The sequence below is a fragment of the Lithobates pipiens genome, unplaced genomic scaffold (assembly GCF_037356315.1).
Source record: "Lithobates pipiens isolate NorthernLeopardFrog02 unplaced genomic scaffold, aLitPip1_a1.2 Scaffold_18, whole genome shotgun sequence".
NCBI classification, from domain to species: Eukaryota; Metazoa; Chordata; class Amphibia; order Anura; family Ranidae; genus Lithobates; species Lithobates pipiens.
This window is the reverse complement of record NW_027507758.1, coordinates 111,169,277-111,191,674: the sequence shown is the minus strand read 5'-3', so window position 1 is coordinate 111,191,674 and position 22,398 is coordinate 111,169,277. Positions and strand designations below refer to the sequence as shown.

Genomic DNA, 22,398 nt, shown 5'->3' with positions numbered 1-22,398 from the left:
ACTATATATAATATTTTATATATATATATATATATATATATATATATATATATATATATAACCTCTTAAACACAAGGTAGAATATGGTAGAATATCCTAATAAATTCTGAGTCACAGATTCTAGAACGTGTTCACTAACCTGTATCTGGCCGTCCGTCTCTGTGTCTTTACTCTGTCCTGCTTCCAGAAGAGCTTCAATGGATTTTATCCTCTCCAAAAGCTGGACGTTCTCACCAGAGACCTCTTTAAGTTTTTGGTTTAGTCTGTCCACTTCCTCTGATTTCTGCTTTCCTTCATTTTCATAAGACATCAGTTTAGTCTGAAGATCTATTTAAAAAGTCAGAAAGGAGATCCTGATTCCCAGACTGTCTCTAACTAGTTTTATACATTTCACAGAGAAAGCGTTCGGCTCAGCAGGAACGATTCTTCTCCAGGTCAGTAAAGATATCTTCAGATACAGTAAAACCTTGGTTTGAGAGCATTTTGCAAGACAAGCAATGTCTTGATATAAGAGTAGTGTCGCGTCACAACTGAGTATGAAAGAGAAGAGAGGTGCCTCTAAGGCCCCTTTCACACTGGGGCGGTGCGGGCTTGGTGGTAAAGCGGCGCTATTTTTAGCACCGCTTTACGTCGTTTTAGCGCTGGTATTCGGCCGATAGCGGGGCGGTTTTAACCCCCCGCTAGTGCCCGAAAAAGGGTTAAAACCGCCCGCAAAGCACCTCTGCAGTGGCGCTTTGCCAGCGGTATAGCTGCGCTGCCCCACTGATTTCCATGGGTAGGAGCGGTAAATACACCGCTCCTTCACCGCTCCACAGATGCGGCTAGCAGGACTTTTTTCACCGTCCTGCCAGCGCACCGCTCCAGTGTGAAAGCCCTCCGGCTTTCACACTGGAGTGAAAGGGGCCGTTTTTTTTTCGGGCGCTACACAGGCGTTATTTTTAGCGCTGTAGCGCCTGAAAACCGCATCGGTGTGAAAGGGGCCTAAGTGTAGCAATATGGTTACATTTAATGAAGGTACAACATTTAGCAACTCACATGGTTAATGATTAATAGAGGGACATCTAAGTATGCAGGCATCCGAGGTAAAGCTTTCCACATAAATCATCCTCCTCACTGCCATCAACGTCAAAGCTTTCACTCTGCACTCCATGAGCACTTCAAGCCTCGCTTTCAGATTGCTCTACTGCAGGGTAGTCGTCCCGGTCAAAATTGCAGACTGACATCGGTGAAAGCCGGCGGTGCGGGGGATGGTCTATGTGGACAGCTTTACCCCGAATGCCTGCATACTTAGATGTGCCTCTTTTAACCACTTGCAGACCGGACCATTTTGCTGGTCAAAGACCAGACCACGTTTTGCGATTCGGCACTGCGTCGCTTTAACTGACAATTGTGCGGTCGTGCGACGTGGCTCCCAAACAAAATTGACGTCCTTTTTTTCCCACAAATAGAGCTTTCTTTTGGTGGTATTTGATCACCTCTGCGGTTTTTATTTTTTGCGCTATAAACAAAAATAGAGCGACAATTTTGAAAAAAACGCATTATTTTTTACTTTTTGTTATAATAAATATCCCCCAAAAATATATAAAAAAACATTTTTTTCCCTCAGTTTAGGCCGATACGTATTCTTCTACATATTTTTGGTAAAAAAATCGCAATAAGCGATTATTGCTACACTTAGAGGCACCTCTCTTCTCTTTTATACTCCGTAGCTCCTGCTGGATTTTGCTTCTAATCTTCTTGTGGAGGCTTCCATTTGTGGATGGACATTTTATGGTTACACAACCTATCACATTGCTATAATCTTTTTATATGGACTATAAAAAGTAAGGGAACTGAGGTTGTGGAACGAATCATTTGAGTTGTATTATTTGTTATGAGGAAATTTGCTTTGATATACAAGTACTTTGGATTACAAGAATGTTTCTGGAAAGAATTATGCTCGCAATCCAAGGTTTTAATGTATCTGTTTTCCAAAGATATACACTATATTGTCAAAAGCATTGGGACACCTGCGTTTACATGCACATGAACTTAAATGCCATCCTAATCTTAGTCTGTAGGGTTCAATAAAGCAAGGTCCATTAAAGACATGGGTGAGCGAGTTTGGGGTGGAGGAACTTGACTGGCCTGTGCAGAATCCTGACCTCAACCCAACAGAACACCTTTGGGATTTATTTGAGCGGCGACTGTGAGCCTTCTGGTCCAACATCAGTGCCTGACTTCACAAATGTGCTTCTGGAAGAATGGTCAAACTTACCAGAAGACCAGAAGAGTTACTAGACTTACCAGAAGAGTTGAAGCTGTTATAGCTGCACAGGGTGGCCCAACTAAATATTGAACCCTACGCACTAAGAGGCCATCAAAGTTCATGAGCGTGTAAAGGCTGGCATCCCAATACTTTTGACAATATAGTGTATGCTGACCGCTCTAAGCTTCAGAAAAGCATCAAGAGAAGAAAGAAAAGAAAAACATCACTATAGAAGCATGGCATGGCTTAACGATCCCTTAAAAGTGGTTCTAAAGGCTAAAAGTTTTGTTTTACCTTAATGTATTAAGGTAAAAGCCTTCTGTAATTTATGCCTCATGCACGCAAATGCCATTGACTTTTTTGTAAACGTAAAATATGCGTGAAAATACATGTAAATATATACAAAAAAAAACGTTAAAAAAAATAGATGCTCAAACGGGAGTATCGTGTGCAAGAGGCCTTAACATCACTCTGAACTTTGTTACACAATTATTCTTATTCATAATAATCAAATTCAATTATAATGAATAATGGCTAAAGAAAAAACAAAGTGGTCAGTACAGAAGTGATTATCAATATAGTGCTTCTTTACACTGATTGGCCATAACATTAAGATCACTGATAAGTAAAGTAAATAAAAGTGATCATCTTTTTACAATGGCATCTAAAACTCGGTGGGATATATTAGGTAGCAAGTAAGCATGTTGTCCATGAAGTTGATGTGTTGAAAGCAGAAACATTTGCATTACAGTTTGTTGGGTATGGGTTGTGTAGTAGAGTTGCCACCTGTCCAGGATTCACCCAGACAGTTCGGGTTTGGAATCATGCGTTCGGGTTTCAGACCACCTGCAACCCGGAAACATTATTCAGACCAGACTTCCCAGCAGGGTTGTGGGCTGCAGTTGTGTAAGCTGAGAGTGTCTGTTACACTCTCTTTCACACTGCCTAAAGCATTAACAATTAACCTTCCCCCACACAGACAGGAGAAGAGAGAGGGCTTGATCTGCTTCTCTTCCTCCCGCCCCTATCCCTCTTTTTCTGCCCACACTTCAACCCCTGGCGCTGTGCCTCAGAGAGGGAAAATAGGGGCCAGAAATTGAAAGTCCAGCAGCCTCAGCTACAGCTAGATGAGAAATGCTGATTGCCAAGGGGTGAGTGAGCTCACCATCCATCCTTGTCTGTGACCGAAGTCTCCCCCCCCTTCTCTCTCCTGCCTCTGAGTGAGTACAATAAGATAAATCTGGGTTCTCAGAGCACCCCTTATATCGGAATTCCCCTTTACACCGGAAGCCACACCTCACTCTTACATCAGAGTCCTCTCCGTACATCAGAGTTCTCAGTGTTCCCCCTTAGATCAGGGTTCCCAGATCATCCCTTTTGTCAGAGTCCCCAGAGTTCTCCCTTACATCAGAGTCTCCTCTTACAGTGAAAGGAACTCCATGAGTTTAGATGTAAAAGAAGAACTCTGTGGCCTCATTTGATTAGAAATGTTATTTAATTGCAAAATATATTGATAGTCTATACTATAAAAAAAAAAGATTGCTGTGCGCCGCTAAAGTGTTCAGGTTTGACTTGAAGAAAAGGTGGCAACCCTATTGCGTAGCCGCAGACTGGTTAGAGTACCCATGCTGACCCATGCCCACATCCAAAAGTGCCTACTATGGGCATGTGAGCATCAGAACCCAGCCATGGAACAATGGAAGAAGGTGGCCCAGTCTGATGAATCGCTTTTTTTTTTACATCATGTGGATGACTGGGTACGTATGCATCACTTACAAGAGGAAGAGATTGCACCAGGATGCAGTATGGGAAGAAGGCAAGCTGGCAGAGGCAGCGTGATACTTTGGGCAATGTTCTGCTCAAAAACATTGGATCCTTCCATTCATGTGGATGTTACTCTGACACATACCACCTACCTAAAAACATTACTGCTGACCAAGTACACCCCTCCATAAAAATGGTATTTCCTGATGGCAATTGCTTCTTTCAGCAGGATAATACGCCCTGCCAGGCTGCAACAGTAGTTCAAGAATAGTTTGAGGAACACAACAAAGAGTTTGATGTGTTGAATTGGCCTCTATATTCCTTAGGTCTGAATCCATCGAGAATCTGTGGCAAGTGCCAGGAAAAAAAAGTGCGATCCAAGGAGGCTCCACCTCAGAACTTACTGGTCGTAAAGAATCTGCTACTGAAGGCTTGGCGCTAGATACCACAGCATACCTTCAAAGGCCTAGTGGTGCCACCATGGGTCAGGGCTGTTTTGGAAGCAAAAGGGGGAACTACTTAATATTGAGTGGATCATCATAATGTTACAGCAGGTGTATACTGTATGCGAGAGAGAGAGAAGGAACCTAACTTAGTGGACCCTCTTGCACTGGTGGTCAGACAGGAGATCAATCAGCAAATACCCCTACTACTCAAAGAACTTCTAGTAACCTCTGGAGGAACCCTAGTTCAGAAACCCTGGATGCTGGATTAGAGGTGGGAGACTATATGGCTATGACCAGGCATATTCTGAGATTTTTGTAGCGGACTATGGAAACATCAGTAAAATTAATTCATTTAAATAGATTACACTAAGTTCAGACCCCCTTTATTTAAATACTAATGGATTTCCAAGCACTACAAAAGTTTTGCTGGATTAGATTTCACAAGAAGTGAGGAATGCATAGTAAGCAGGAAGTGAGTACAGTCACATGGTTTGCAGGAAAAGAACTGGATTCAGCTATTCCTTTAGGTTTGGAGGAAGGGAGAAATAACTTCCATGTGTTTGTGTTCTCTGAGCAAGAATGAGGACTGAAATCATCAACCTCGATTGAATCATGCCTCAGCCATTGAAACACAATTCTGAAAGTTTTCCATTGCATGAGACGTAAAGAGGAAGAAAGTGGAGCCAATAAAAACATTAAAAAAAAAAGAAAAAATTAAAATAAATGACGCCAGGGTGGGGGTAGTTATATTTTGTTACTGGATGGATGTGAGAGTGAATGGGGAAAGGTAGATATCCAGTGCTGTGGATGGAGAAAACGCAGATTCTAATAATATTGTGTCATTGATGGTGATCAAGGCTCGGTACAATGCGATGTAGAGAATTGTGTTTCTCAACCTTTTGTCAGTCAAGGCACCCTTTTAAATTATGCACAATTTCGAGGAACCCCATTCTAAAATCTAAAAAAACTAAACTAATAGTTTTACATAATGCAGCAACATCCACACACATGGAACACGCAACAATAGAGGTGATTTATTCTTCCAAAGCAAATACACCTGTGCACACTGGTACTGACTAGTATTCCAGTGTTTATCTCCTCCTTTAGTTTCTCTCACTTAGCTAATGTGACCCCAGTGCTTACAGAGCGGGTCAAACAAGGGTGCTGGGCAGGCACCAGACATCATCCTTATTAACCGATGATGTCATTGTATTAGTGCACAATGAAAACCTGTGTCTTTGTGAGACTAAAAGGTCAGGCTTGACCCACCCGCAGGCTTACAAACAGTTTTTTTGGGCAATTTTGAGGTATTTTGCCAAGGCACCCCTAAAAAAAATATGAAGGCACCCCAGTGCGCCAGGATAGCAAATGGCTGCTATACAATACAATATGTACTCTTATGCCACGTACAGACGATTGGACATTCCGACAACAAAATCTGTTGGATTTGTTTCCGATGGATATTGGCTCAAACTTGTCTTGCATACACACATTCGCACAAATGTTGTCAGAAATTTCAAACATCAAGAACATCAAGAACGTGGTAACATGTACCATGAGCCGAGAAAAATGAAGGTCAATAGCCAGTGCGGCTCTTCTGCTTGATTTCGAGCATGCGTGAACTTTTGTGCGTCGGAATTGTGTACACACGCTCGGAATTTCCGACAAGTTTTGTTGTCGGCAAATTTGAGAACCTGCTCTCAAACATTTGTTGTCGGAAATTCCGACAGCAAATGTCCGATGGAGCATACACAGGGTTGGAATTTCCGACAACAAGCTCACATCGAACATTTGTTGTTGGAAATTCTGATCGTGTGTACGCGGCATTAGTCACATCATCTGATTGTGAATCACAATCACTGGCTACAAAATACATCAATACAACACCCTGATTATGCAACAATACCCAAAGCACTTTTCCTGAGTACACGGATTAAACGAACATCAACCTAATCTAATCAACTTCCCAGTTATGTAAAGAACTGACACAGCTATTAACACCCAAATACATTGTTTTTTGTTTGACTCATTTGATTCAATCTGTATAAAAGATAGGTTTGAATGTACAGTAAATCGAAACAGATATTCACAGAAAATAGTGACAAGTATTTAAAATCTAATATAAAATTAGTATGTATTAAGTAACTCACTTTTTAATTAAAGCCTAAATTTAGTAAATAAATAAATAAATAAGCACAAGATAAAGTGCTTACAATCAATGCGAAGCGTTCTTTGAGCTGCTGACTGCGGTTTTAGTTGATTTATTCTGTTTTCCGACACCCCTCTACCCCCGCAGCTATAATCTTTTGGTGCTGCGGATGTTTGAGCAAGCCGAAGGACCTGACATGGGTGCCGGCTATACCCGCTCATTCTGCTCCCCTCCTCCACTCACAGAAGCTGTACTAAGGCAGTACTATGACAAACCCCAGGCACCAAGTCACCATGGCGGCAAGAAGTTTTGCACTGGCACCTGGCATTTCCTCCGAATTCTCCCTATGTGCCCCCCCCCCCCCCCAACTATGTATCCTGGGCTCTGTTTGCCCATCTGCAGACCTGGGACCGACATAGCGGGTGCCGCAGGGTAGAGGGGGGGGGAGGAGAGTATATTGCCTTTAGTAAATCAACCTCCCCATGATATAAAAAGTGTGTGTTTACTATCACTTTAACCACTTAAGGACCAAGCCTCTTTCTGAGATTTGTTTTTTGCTAGAAAATTACTTATAACCCCCAAACATTATACATTCTTTTTCTAACACCCTAGAGAATAAATGTATTTGCGCAGCAGTCTTACAAGCACACTTTTTTTGGAAAAAATACACTTTTTTGAATGAAAAAATAAGAAAACAGTAAAGATAGCCCGATTTTTTTATATTGTGAAAGATAATGTTACGCCAAGTAAATTGATACCCAACATGTCACGCTTCAAAATTGTTCCCGCTTGTGGAATGGCGACAAACTTTTACCCTTAAAAATCTCCATAGGCGACGCTTAAAAAAATTCTACAGGTTGCATGTTTTGAGTTACAGAGGAGTTCTACGGCTAGAATCGCGGCGATACCTCACACGTGTGGTTTGAACACTGGTTTCATATGCGGATGCTACTCACGTATGCGTTCGCTTCTGCATGCAAGCTTGGTGGTACGGGGCGCGTAAAAAAATAAATAAAAAATAATGTCTTATTTGTTTTACCTTTTATTTTTACACTGTTTTTAAAAAAAAATAATAATAAATTGTGTCACTTTTATTCCTATTGTAAACAAAAAATGTAAATATCCCTTGTAATAGAAAAAAAGCATGACAGGACCTCTTAAATATGAGTACTGGGGTTAAAAAGACCTCAGATCTCATATTTACACTAAAATGCAAAAAAAATAAAAATAAATGTCCCTTTAAGAGCTACGGGCGGAAGTGAGGTTTTGACGCTTCCGTCCTGCTTTATTATGGAGATGGGTGGCCATCTTCCCCTCACTCGTCTCCATGCGCAGCAAGGTGAAGATCCGATCACCTCCGGTAAGCGGAGGAGGGCGAATTACACTTTTATCTGAAACCGGACCGCTCACTGAAGAAGAGGATACTGGGGTTTTGGCAGCTAGCTGCTGCCATAACAACGATATTCCTCTTCAAAATACCAACGTATAACAGCGCTGGGCAGTCCGGAAGTGGTTAAATGTTTAGCCTTTGCTACTTTTTTTTCAATAGAGAACTGCATGCCGCCAGTACCCTTGACAGTCTATGAATAATACACGGTGCTGAGAAGGAGATGGAGATATGCATAGCTGGATCTTTTGCGGCTCCCTTTTGGATCTGCGTCTCCCTCCAGGACGAGAACTGTGAGCGCCACGCTTATTTGCTTATTACATTTGAAAATGCAGAGATGTGAATGTAGCCTAAAGAATGTCTGCTCACCTGACAGATTTTTCTGTTCATCTTTACCCTTTTCTGCCTCTGCCAGAAGATTTTTGTAACTGTTCTGGGATTTCCGCAGCTCCTCGCTCACTTCATCCAACCGTTTTTGTAAGGTAGTTTCACTATCTTGTTGTAAATTCTAAGAAAAGGGAGTAGAATATAAATATATATATATAAAAACAAAAACAAAAAAACATACACACAATATTACACTAAAATGATTCCAAAGTCTACATCGCCATTGTTTATGGACACAAAAGCCAAGCAATTTTAGATGCTGCAGGTTCCCATTTTATAGCAGCACATTCATTTACAGACAACAGAAATTAACCCCAACATCACACAAATACGCAGCCCCACTGCACTAGGCTTTCTGCCGTGGGGCTGCATATTTCCGTACTTCCCTTTGTGCTGGGAGCACGTTACACACTTCTAGTACAGTGACCGGGGTCTCACCGAGAGCCCTGGGCCCCTTTCTAACATTTGGGACCCAGAACGTCCGATTCTGGATCACCTAATCGCTGTGCTAGCCTCTGATTGGCTGAGTGACCGATCACTGTGAAGCCCGCCCCTGTGTCTTTTCTCTCTGTGAATGGGTGAGAAAGATACCTAAAAAATAAATAAATGAGTGTGTAAAAAATAAATAAAAAAATACCTAGATCAAGGTTAAATCTAGGCCAATGGCAAGGATAGGGTTTGGGTCAAGGTCAGATGCAAAAAGTCAATGTCAGGGACAGTATTTTTTGGACAGGATTTTTTTTTTTTGTTTTTTTTTTTTTTTTTTTATTAGTTTCAGTGTCATTTAGTGTCAGTGGTGGTGTGTTTTAGGTAGGATTAAAAAAAAAAAAAAAAAATAGCAAAATGCACACTATTGTTTCTAGGCTGTTCTACAGGTACAAACAACAACTAATATACACTAGGGATGAGCTCAGGCGTGTTCGCATGGAACACGTGCAGAGCCCGCCAGGAAGTCGGTGCTGCTCTAATCAAAGGCAGTGAGACACGGCTGCAGAGATCGGGCAATGTCTCACTGCCTGTGATTAGCGCAGTGCTGTGCCGACTTCCTGGCGGACTCTGCACATGTTCCATGCGAACACGCCTGAGCTCATCCCTAATATACACATATGTGGTATTGCTGCAATCGTCAGGAGTGGGAGAATTTGTTTTGGGTTGTTCTTTGGTGGTAAATTATGTTTTTTTTTACTATTTTGGGCCAGTTTTTCTTTGATAATAAAAAAAAAAAGAAGAAGAAGAGATATCCATTACTATTTACAACAAAATGAAAACTCAATTTGTCCTGAAAAAAAAAACAAGGCATAATCCACCTGGATGCACACTGTGGTTGTGATGATATGTACGGTTTTACTAACACATGTCAAAGTTGCAAAATTGGGCTAAGGTATTAAGATTAAGTTTTACCCTTAGGCGTGAAGGAGTTTAAAAAAAAAAAGATTCCAGCAGTTCAAGTGTAAAATTAACACGCTCCACTTGTATGTGCTATTACAGTTGCTCAGCTTATTCTATAACCAAACTTATTGCATGAAGTTACCAGAACATTTACTGCCCCAGTTTCTTTAAGTTTCTCTACCTTTAAAAAGTTACATTATTCAAAAAACAAAACAAAAAAAACAATAGAAGTGTATAAAATTAGGGTCCTTTCACACGGGGCGGATCAGTTCTGATCCGCCCAGTGGATATCCGTTTGCTCAGCGGGGATCACTCCGTCGATCCCCGCTGAGCAGGGAGATGACAGGTCCGTCTCTGCACACTGCGCAGGGACGGATCTGTCACAGCGCCGCTCTCCCCTATGGGAGATCGGATGACGACGGACCGCAGTGCCCGTCGTCACCAGATCCGATCCGGATGTCAGCGGGTCGGATGTCAGCGGACATGTCACCGCTGACATCCGACGCTCCATAGAGCTCTATGGAGCACCCGTTCAGGTCCGCCTGAAAAACTGACAGGCGGGCCTGAACGGAACGTCAGTGTGAAAGGGGCCTTACACTGGTTTTGATAAAATCTTGCACTTTCAGACATGCTTATCAAATAGATTTTAAATGTATAATAGTAGTTTGCCATTTTGATCCTGCTCTCAATTCTTCTCAGGAACATAACAGCAATTCCCTGCTGCAGAAAAACAAGAGTATGATCTCCGTCCCGTTTATTGAAAGTGGAACTAAACTCCAGTTTAAAAACATTACTGGCAGGTGGTATTTATTAACGAAGGTAATCTGTATGCCTCTTTTCCTGTCTGCCTGTCAAGAATGTTTTTATTGTGATTGTACATGTACGCATCAGGTGCCAGGATGAATGTGCGCATGGATGGGAGTTATGTCAACCTGGGCCAGTCAGTTAAGATGGTCAAATATGCTGACCCCAAAATAAGAGCAGGGAAAAGTCAGCAGAAGCCGCAGATCGACACCATGGTCATCCCAACACCTAGGGGGTTATTTACGAAAGGCAAATCCACTTTGCACTGCAAGTGCACTTGGAAGTGCAGTTGCTATAAATCTAATGCCGCGCACACGCGATAGGAATTTTGGTCGGAAAAAGCTCTGATGGTTTTCCTGACAGAATTCCGACAGGATTTCGCTCAAGCTGTCTTGCATACACACAGTCACACCAAATTCCGACCGTTAAGAACGCGGTGACGTACAACACATACGGGACTAGAAAAAGGAAGTTCAATACACAGTAGCCAATCTCATCCATCTCGTAGTTGAATCTGAGCATGCGTGAGTTTTTGCATGTCGCAATTGCATACACAGGATCGGAATTTCCATCTCAAAGATTGAGAACAAAATTTTTGCTGGTGGGAATTCGGCCAGCTAAATTCCAATGGAGCATGCACACGGTTGCATTTTCCGATGAAAAACTCTCATCTTTTTTTTGCTGGCTGAAATTCCGATCGTGTGTACGCGGTATTAGGGGTAGATCTGAAATGAGTGGAAGCTCTGCTGATATTATCATCCAATCATGTGCAAGCTAAAATGCTGTTTTTTATTTTCCTTGCATGTCCCCCTCGGATCTACAGCGACTTGCAGTGCAAAGTGGATTTTCCTTTAGTAAATAACCCCCCTAAAGTGCTTCTAAAGGTTCAACTTTTTTTTATTTTTTTTTACCTTAATGCATTCTATGCCATTAGCAGAGTGTAATTGGTACAGAAGTCAAAACATATACACTAGCTAGTACATTTTCCTCTTCTGGTACACAGTGAGTGTGGGTTTAATGTAGCCCTACTATATTCTGTACCGTGGATGTGAAAGAAAATAGCGATGCACTCCCATGTGAATAAACAAAACTTTATTGCACAAGTAGCAAACAGAGACACTCCACCTATGCCCTCCTGTAACATATTTTGAGCCATGTCTTTGTCAAGGAGCAAGAGCAGTGGGGAATGATTCTGAGTACTGAAAACTCAAAAAAGTCTCTCTTTAAATGCTTAAAGTGGTAGTAAACTGCTGCAATAATAAAATAAATATTTTCCCCTACAAAATAATGGCATAATGTTAATTATTTTATTTATTAAAATGCTTAACCTACGCAGTCTTACCCGAAGGCCTCCATGCGCAAAACAAAAGGCATTGACATTAAAAGACATACCAGCATGACAACATACAAAATCAAAACCTGGGGGTCTGTCCATCCCACCCCTTTAAAATTAGGCGACTCCAAAAGCTTGCACAAAAAGGTTGGTTTTCAATTTCTTTTGAAATTTCAGAAAGTCATTCCCAAGTCTCCATTTCAGAGGCAAGGAGTTCCAAAATTCAGCTCCTTGTACTTCACTTGTTCTCCCTCTGCATGTTTTCTTTTTAAATTTTGGAATATTCAGTATGGCCAAGTTTGCCAATCTCAAGGATCGGGTAGGCACATACTTGATCAATTTTTCCTTCAGGTACTTCTGATTTACCTGAGTGCACAGGTTCAACCTAGAGTCAAAGATGACACCCAGGTCCCTGACCGGAGTGGCCGGAATCGGAAAAGGTTTAAAAGATTCCGGCCAGGAGGGAAAACAGTTGGAATACACCTGGTTACTGAAGATTGATGCACAATATGCCAGGCTTTCAGAATGCATGTGCCAGTGACATCACTGGCTGCATCCAGGGTGATTATCTCCTAAACGGTGCACATTTAGGAGATATTTTACCTACAAGTAAGTCTTATCTGTAGGTGAAACTTTCAAAGTAGACTTTATTACCGCTTTAAAAAAGGGACATAAACATTCTATTAGAAATTAATTTATTGATTATCATACAGTAATGTTGTATGAGGTTTCATTTTGTGACACCTCTATAAAGAAAAAAAAAATGTAAACAGCGTGGTGCGTTAAAACGTGGCACTACCCATCACCATACCGCATGACTGGTAAACAACAGATACCAGCCTGCACACAAAATGAATGTAGGCTAGTGTGAACAAAGGAAACAAATCCCCTTTAAATCTTTCCAAAGATTTTGTGGTCCTGAAAAAATGCAATCTAAATACTGTGAAGTTCCGTTTTACAATAAGCGAATATATACTGTATATATTATTTCTTACCTGCAGCTGGGAGACCTGTTTCTCATATGCAGAGACTTTTCCATCCAGGCTCTTCCTCCGCTGCTCCTCTTGTTGTAGAACTTCTGTCTTCTCTGTGAGCTCTTTGGACAATTTGCTGCACTCCTGACGGAGCTTAGCCAGCTCGGCATTTTGCCTACAAGTACTGTTGGTTACTATTCATCCTTTGTGATTACACATATATAGTATGATACTGGGCATTCAATATGCAGACAACAGTGTCAGTTCAACAGTTTTAAATCACCAAAACAAATGGAAAGTCAAGACCCTGGATTGTCTGCAGATTGGAAATGATACAAACAAGCACATCCATAAATATATAAGAAGTTAATAGGGAAAAGGTGAATGACTTCTATGGCCAGGTAGCCAGGATACAAAGAGAAGGATGGGTTGGACAGGAATCAATTATGCCATGCTTCTACGCATATTTGAACATATTCCAACCTAACTGCCTACTTTTATAAGTGTATTAAAATTACATTTATTGTATTATATTAATTCTGTTCATCTAAGCCCTTGTACACACGGTCAGACATTGCGACAACAAAATCCGTCGGATTTTGTCCGACGGATTTCGTCTGAAACTGGTGTTGCATACACACGGTCGGGCAAAGTTGTTCATAACGTGATGACGTTATTTAGTTACAATGGGACTACGTTCAGGCTAGTAGCCAATAGCTTTGGTCTAGGAATTTGATCTGAGCATGCGTGGCACTTTGTTCGATCGGAATTCTCTACAAACGATCGGATCATGTTGTCGGAAAATTTTTATATCCAGCTCTCAAACTTTGCTGGTCAGACATTCCGACAGAAAAAGTCCAATGAAGCCCACACGCGGTCGGATTATCCGACAACGCGGTCCGATCGGACATTTTCTGTCGGAATGTCCGACCATTTGTACAAGGGCTTAGACTTCTAACTAAACAGCAAAATGAAAGGCTGGTCAATATGTTCGCCTTATGCACCAGAAATTCAAAACGGATTTTATACTCATGGTTACAGTATAAAAAGTTAAGCTGTGCCTAAAGAGAAGGCAATAAGACAAGGAGAATGAAAACTGGAAAAATAAGGTGCCATCATTCTACCTTTAAACACCTACTTCCATCTCATCACAGAAATAAAAGAAAACCTCCAAACACAAATTATAAAGGGTGCAGCCAAGGTAAAGGAAATGTACTGAGAGAAATATGCAGGCTAAAGTTGCTGACCTATAGTAACTGCCTGACTAGAGATGTTCCACTACAGATTGCTTGCTGCTTTGGAAATATGAAACCCAATTCAATGTTACGAGCAATTGCTTCACTTGTCCTTTAAACTTCATTTCGCTAGATTTTGTTAAAAGAGAAGTATATTTTTCTGCTCTCGGCTCTGCCCTCCCGCGTTCACTGGAGCGCTGGACTGTGGAGGAGGAGGGAACCACCAGATCAGGATCTCAGCGGCTTGCTGAGAGGCTGAGCCAGGTGCCGCTCCAGTCATGTGGGTGGATCCCTACTCCATTGTCGCAATCTTCTCGAGCCTGAACCAGCTCTGTGATGTCAGCCAACAGCAGACATCAACCCGCTGTCTGCTGAAAATGGGTCCCAGGATTGCACTCCTGTGATCTACAGGAGAAGTACAGCCAAACGAGCTTTGGCTGCACTTCTCCTTTAATCAGCTCATGTTTTAAAAGAGTTCATTATTTTGGATAAGGAGGTGTCATCATTTTAATAAGACCAATGAATGTACTGCTGCCAGGGATTTTGAGTCGCAAAGAAAATTTCTAATCAACATTTCAGCTGTAGAACAAGATAACAAGTGATGATTTATTGGACAAGTCCTGTAGCATTGTGACTTTGGGTATCTTATGCTTGCCCACATATGACCCCAACATTAGCTAAATCATGTTCGGAAAGATATACTTGCGATACACAAAATTTTTGCATCGATACAATAACATTTATTTGGACTTGGAATTGCCAGGATTAGCACCTACTTGCTTTCCGTTTGGCTGGTTGCTTGATTTAGTGCATCTCTTAAAATAGAATTTTCCTGCTGCAGACGAGCAAGTTGTGCTTTAGGACCATTCTCAAGCTCCTCTTGAAGACCACGAACCTATTTGTGGACAAAACCAGAAGGTTGTAAGTACATTACACAACCTAAAAGTGTACAAAAAAATGTGTGTAATCATATTCTTATGGTGGCTGTTGCCCCTACGACACTTTAGGCTTTCCAACTGCCAGTGATCTGAGTAAATATGCTGGCATGAGTGCTATCTGCAGGGTTCAGTAAAGCCTACAAAGCAGCCAACCCCCCTCCTACAGACACACACTTAAGGGCTGAATATTGAAAGCTGTAGGCATGTTAACCTTTCTTGCTATGCAGGTCTCCATATAACACCTTCATCTATATTTAGAAAAACAGACCGGTGTACGTCATTGCTGTTTTTGAACACACCCAAAATTGAAAAGCAGGGTGGAGAATTTCAAGAACTGAGACTGCAATCATGTCCGGAATCTGCTCTATGGCCTAAAGCAGTTAACAGATAGCATAATGCATTAACTTTACTTGATATAGCCCCATCTGGGGGAACATGCGCTACTTGGAACTGGAAAAACTACAATATAGCAAGAGATGGCAGCAATACGGAATTACACATATTTAGAGATGGAAAACTGCGTCCCTTTACTGCACTACATTCTGATTTTAACCTACCTGCCTCCAATGCGATTTTACTATTTCCAGCTCCAACACGCAGTGAGGGCACAATCGAATGCGGATACATGGATCCAGAATCCCACATCCATATTTAACTATATAAGGGAAGTATCCACTTATAAGGGGTTCATATCATGCAGCTACTCCATGCTTCTTACTAAAGTTCTCCCTGACAATACCGCGGGGCTCATATCTAAGTGGGAGAGGGATGTAGAAGCCTTCGAAGAAGACCAATGGGAGGAGGCGTTATTGGCAGTCCCCATGTGCTCCCGTAACGTGGCCCAAAGATTGTCCCAGCTGTACATTCTTCTCTGCGTACGCTACACACCAGCTAGGCTGGCAAGAATGTGGGTGCGGGGTGATCCCTCCTGTACGAAATGCAAGAGAGATCATGGAGACCTGATCCACATGTTGTGGAGATGCCCTAAACTGCATATCTACTGGAGGGATGTGATGGATACAATTAACAGAGTCTTTCGGGTTCAGCTGAAGGCACACCCTAATTGTGCTTATTGGGTATCATGGATGATGCCCCGGAGGAGGATCCCTCTAGGATAGCGATAACTAGAGCCCTCTTCCAAGCCAGGATAGGTTATACTGAGGCACTGGAAATCAGAAGAAGTGAGGGAATGGTTGAACCAAATGGGTGATACTATTAGATTGGAGAAATATATATACCAACACGGGGGGGCATGAAAAAAATTGAAAACATATGGGCACCTTGGTTGAATGTCCCTGGTTTATCTCCGGTTGATCTTGTTATGGATCGTCTGCTATTATAAAAGCTGGGGGTTGGGTGGAGTACTGCCTGAGGTACTTACTGCTGCCAGTTTTATATGTCCCATCTGGAGCCACCCCATGGTATACGTTTCTGTATGGTGTAAATGACTGTTACCTATGTTATATGTCATTGTTTTATGGATATAAGAACAATTGTGAAAAAGAACATATGACCATACTGCTTGTAAATATTTTGCATATTATTAATAAAATCCTTGTTGATTTAAAAAAAAAAAAGTTTTGTGCTCTGACATTTATTACTATGATCAAAAACAAGGGTGCCCAATGAATGTAGGTTTTAATGGGCAAAAAGTGATTTCCGTAGAGGAATTGTTAACATTGCAATCCCTGATGTTCAGGGTGTGGATCCACATGTGCTTTTACATGCATTTGAAAAGCATCTGTGGCACATTTTTTGGCATTATTCATTTAATCCTACAAGTTGCATTTACACGTTTTCACAGTGCATTTAGGTGTGCCCATCTGTGTTGCATTTCACAAACAAATGCAGCATGCTATACTTTTTTTTTTAGGCTGGGTTCACACCTCCGATGGATGCAGCTTGCAGCAGGGGGTCTGGTGCGTCCCTGTTCTCGGTTTCAAGGATGAATCTGGGCCGAATTTTTGCCTGAATTCGGCCCTGAAACAGAGCCAAAGACACTGCGTCCCTGTACAACCCACTCCGCATCCACAATGAATATATGTGAACCAGCTCCATAAAGAGCCGGTCACAATCTCCTGTCATGCGAATTGGATGCAGTAAAACTATAGGTGTGAACCCATCCTTAAACACACGAGTGTGCTGGAATGGTTTAAACTAGCCTCTTTCAAATACATTCACTTTTCCTGCATGTGCATTCAACTGCATATGGTGTAAATGAGCTCTAAAGAGGTCCAAATTAGCAGAAGAAACTAAGAACTCAAGGAGTTTTAAAGGACAATTTTACAAATCACATCTTTTCTACTTAAAAAATACAAAAGATGTAATATTTATCCTCTGTGTGCAATGATACCGCACAAAGCAGTCCACTACCTCCTCTTTGGCAGTCCCCTGTTGCCACTGTCTGCTTCTCCCTCCTTAAGTGTTCCCTCAGTAAGCCAAATGCTAAGGGGGCACCCATGCACATGCACTCCCTAGTTGGGTTGTGTGCATCCAATAACGCACACAGCGCCAGCAAGCCACGCCCCCTCCTCACAAGAGTCTGACTGACGGCCTATGGCTCCTGCTGCTCTCAGCGTCTCTTGTGAGACCAGAAAGTGAAAGAAATGGTGCTGCAGTCAGTATAGCGCTGGAATGGTGAGAGGAGTCAGATAAGTGGGATGTAGAATACGTAGTGGGGCGTTTTTTACCTTAATGCAGAGAATGCAGTACAGTAAAAAAAATTGAGTTTAGAGCTATTAATCCTGTACACATTTCAAAGAGAATATTTCTAACAATGTATTAAAGTTCCCATAAATGTTAATGGGGATATAAATTCGGCAAGCTGAATAATACTCCATATGAATTGGTGTCACTATCACTACATTTATCAGGATCACACATGTAATTCCTTATACATTATTTATTAAAACACAGCTAATCAAAGTAAAGCTGTGGCTAGTAATTGAAAGAAGGCTAGCGATTTAATGAAGGTTCGTGCTGAACCGGCTGAGATTTGAGCCATTAAATGGGCAAGCTGAATGTACAAAGTTGATCGATCGATCAATTTGGGTACAGCCAGCCTGCTGGATTTGCTACCGATTATCGCAAGCGGCTGCTATAGCCGCTAGCAATAATCACTGTCACTGCCAAGAGAAGAAAATTGCTCAGCAGGAGGGACTGCCCTGTCAATGCTAAGGATGAAGCGCAGATTGCCCCGATGCGCGGCTGCAGAGATTGGGCAATGTCTCACTGCCTGTGATTAGCGCAGAGCTGCGCCGACTTCCTGGCAGGCTCTGCACGTGGAGTAAGTCTGAGCTCATCCCTAGTCAACGCTGTCTGCATTGATGGGGGAATCATGCAATTTTCTTTCCTGCATCCATTGATTGCAGGAAAGAAATAGGTTACTGGCTTGCTTAAAGCATGAAGTACAGAACTCATAAGAACTTAATAGAAAAAAAACAAAAAACAAAAAACTTAAAATATCTATTGAGCTCTCGCTAGCACTCTATCTTCTAAATGCTTTTCTGTAGTTGACTATCCTGTACGCCAGATTGTGCCGCACCTCTAGTTATCAGCCCCGTCTTTGTATTCTGTAATCTTTGCATTTCTACATTTACCTTTCCTTGTAGCTGCTGGATTTCATCGACATGGTCCTTATAACTGGCCTGCATTCTGGCTTGCAATGCATTAATCTCCTGGTCTCGAGACAAGATCTGCTCCTTTAGCTTGGATTCAGCGCTGTTTGCCTTCGCCTTCTCAGCTGCCAATTCCTGCAAAGTAGCATAGAGTATAAACATTAAAAAGAAATATTCCAGAGAGATCCAACTTTGTGCACACAAAGAGGATTACATCATCCTTATCAGACGCAATAAAGGGACCACACTGCTAAGAAAAACACAAGGAAGCTAATGACTACATTATTATTAATGTACTCATCATTGGTAAGAGATGGAGGCATAAATTAAGTTTGGCACTGCCTCTCTTCTCCACAAAATTTCACATTCATGTAACGGAGGTAATCTGTTCTGTGTGAGAGGCCTGGGATCAGTAATAAGCAGAGCAGGCTGGTGTATGGGTTCAAAGGCCGATCAGGAGCGGATAATGAAGGAGCTGGTACAAGATACCACTCTAAAGTGACACTAAACTCCGATTTAACAAACAATTCTATTCAAGAAAGTATCCTTAACTCAAAGAAGTACCTCCTTTCACTCTCAGCCTCCTCCAGAACTCTTTTTTGGCTGCTGTGACCCAACTTTCTATTAGATGTGGTTCTGTTTATTTTGCATGGTCTCACTGTATATAATAAGAATACAGCCACCCTGTTTTGCTCTCCCCTGAGATGGACTAGAGAATATGGACTATGGTATCTGCACTGTGCCTAGCGCAGAGCACATGATTGCAACCAATGTGTGCATACAAATGGCGAAAAAGGAAAGGTTCGGGAGCTCTTGGGGGACATTACAAGGAGGCAAAATACACAGCAAGAAACAATTGAAAGAAAAATAGATTACAGGGCCAATTTCCCTTTCGGATTAATAAAGTATTCTGTAATGGATTTGTGTGGATTATTTAAAAAAAATAAGGCCCCTTTCACACGTGCTGGATCTGGTTTTCCTCAGCAAGGGATCCATTTGCTGATCCCCTAAAGCTGCTTGACCAATGTCTGCTCTGCTTATACAGTTGCAGACTCTGGGCATGCTAGACATGTCCAAAATAATGTCATCATTGTACACAGGGCATATCAAGCACGTCCAGTCGTTCTGCCCTGCTGCTGGGATCCCCCATGCCAGTACATGGCAATGCAGCTCTGATTAACCATAGCTGCATTGCTAAGTACATAGAGAAGGTCCAGAAAGCAGGAGCTGTAAAAAACAAAAACAAAAACAGCAGTCTGGCAATCTTCATCAACAACCTCGCTCAGCTGCTAATACAGAAAGATACAAAGAAACATTGTTTCACTATGTATCTTTCTGTTTATTCATCTACAGATCAAAAGGATGAACTTTAATCTCCAGATGAAGTCAGTTAAAGAAACCTGAAAGTAAAAAAAAAAAAAAATTATATATATTAATATATATATTTAATTAAATGTTTCACTGTTTAACCCCTTATTAACCATTTGTTTACTCTAATAAGTCATAATTAACTCCTTATTCTCCTTCTCTATTGCTGGCAGGAAAATGTGGACAGAGCAAAGTGAGCAGAGGAATGACCTAATCAGAGTCCTGCTGCTCCTTCGCTGTCCAGTCAGCAGTATGTGGATGTATTCTTGACCAGACTGTCCTGCTGCTTGCGTGAAGGCTAAGGAACTGGCTATGCTATCTGGTAAAGGTGCCTGGATAAAAAAAACGTTGTGTTTGTGTGTGGCTTTAGAGGTTTACAAACACTGGATGGGGAAAAAAATCCCATTATATGCATCTTAAATGTGTATTTAGCTGCCACTCTACAGGCCAACTATATTAAAAATGTGAAATACATCAGCTTCTATCAAGGCATAGTTAAATTTAGCTATACGTCTATGAATATACAGTATGTAAAACTTATTTAAAATAAAGTGGCTGGTATGGGGTCATTTGTTTTAGTATGCCCACTAGATGTCCCTATTCCCAGCAATATTCATGATACAGATGTTTTCACAAGCTGCCAAGCAAAGGTCATTTGAGAACACATATTGTATCCAACCCAAAGATTCCACGTAACTGTATTTTTGCACATTGATTGAAAGACAAACATAATGTCTACTACATCATACAAAATACAAGAAAACAAGTTTATATTCTTTTCTATAGACACAATTATAGCATAGTGACAATGCCATTGTTTTGTTATACTCATTGTTATATTAGGATAAAGCCTAAAATAAACTATGATTTAAAAAAAAAATCTTGCTACAGCAGCTGTATATTGCAGTGTGGAATGTTACTGTAGAATGGAAAATTAAATCTGTTCTCTACATGAATATGACGTATACAGAGCCAGCCTGCAGATTGCTTTATGCTTGATCGCTCACAGTCAACTTCTTAAAGTGCAAAACTGTGATATGGGAGAGATGATGTGAAATGGTCATAAGCTGCCCAGAGGGCAACGTAAGCCTGGCTATAGAGGAGACATTTTTTTCCATTCAACCAGCAGGCTGAATAAAAAAAAACTCATCCAATTCCAAAGTGGATGGGGGAATCCTCCTCGCTGTGTCTTTTTATTCTGCGATAGAAGACTTCCCGCTATCAGAATACACTGATCAGTGCTGCAGGCTACACCCTGCAGGGCTGATCGAGTAGAAATTTTCCAACAGGATGGTTGTACAGAAGTTGATCGGTAGATTGAATGTTTGTTTTAACCACCGTGCCCATGCTTGGATTGAAATTCTGCTGGGCCCTGCTGAACCGGCCAAATTTCGATCCATGTATGGGCAGTTTAGCACATTCACTTTAGTGTTCCCTCTGCAGCGGCACATACTCACATTTCCTTCACCCCCTTCTGCCATTTAGCCACTGAGAGCAAGTAAGCCCTGAAAAACCACTAGCGTGGTCTAGTCAGAGCTTAAGCCAGCATACACAGTTTGAATCTCGGTCGGTTCAGCAGGAGATTCGAACCGTTAATGGGCAGGCTGAATGTACCAAGGTAATATACTTGGGTACAACCAGCCTGCCAGAGTCTCTTGCAATTGTCACTGTCTTCTCCCGGTGGTGACAGCTTTCCCCGCCCGCCTGCTCCAACCAGGAGAAGACATTTGCTCGGCAGGAGGGATTCCCCTATCAGCACTCTCTGTGTTGATAGGGGAATCGTGCAAATCTCTTTCCTGGAACCCGTGGTGCAGGAAATAAATTTGCACCGTGTATAGCTGGCCATACTTCGCACCACTGCAGGAGCGGTTAGGAAGGGAGTTGCATTCTCCCCCATGCCTGGGGTTATCAGCTGCTTTCATTGCACCAGGCAGCTGAACTGAGCTGTGGGGTGAAGCAAAGGTTTCTTGTAAAAGAAATATGGAACCGAATACTGCTGATTTGTTTTTATAGATGGTGTTAATATTAAATCACAGAATAGGACTTTAAAGCCTATTAGTTAAATTAAAGTGAAAAAGCACAAGGGGCAGTACTTATATCTAATATGAAGTGTTCCTCGAGTTGGTGCTGGCTGTCCTAATTGAAGTCTCCTGGTTCTGCAGGGGTTATTGGATCTGTTGCTGACACTTATTAAGAGTACCAAAAATACCTACCTCCTTTTGCCCCCCAATTCATAAAAGATGTACTATAACTTGTACAATACTTTGTTTGAACCAGCTTGGTCCAAACAAACTTTTAGTAAACACAAACCTGGTTTTAATAAGTACTTTTGGGATGCCGGTGTTCTGTCAAAAACTGT

At 41.7% G+C, this 22,398-nt stretch overlaps 1 protein-coding gene across 3 annotated transcripts in view; it reads right to left on the bottom strand.

Annotated features, from left to right (window-relative positions):
- Positions 1-22,398, bottom strand: part of RRBP1 (ribosome binding protein 1) — a 119,392-nt gene that overhangs the window by 41,951 nt on the left and 55,043 nt on the right. For all 3 annotated transcript variants that reach the window (XM_077486007.1, XM_077486009.1, XM_077486008.1), the window contains exons 5-9: positions 18,654-18,806; positions 14,893-15,011; positions 12,903-13,056; positions 8,364-8,502; positions 140-327 (exon numbers count right to left, since the gene is read on the bottom strand). In XM_077486007.1, the coding sequence (XP_077342133.1) occupies positions 140-327; positions 8,364-8,502; positions 12,903-13,056; positions 14,893-15,011; positions 18,654-18,806 (753 nt within the window). The remainder of the gene's footprint in view (positions 1-139; positions 328-8,363; positions 8,503-12,902; positions 13,057-14,892; positions 15,012-18,653; positions 18,807-22,398) is intronic.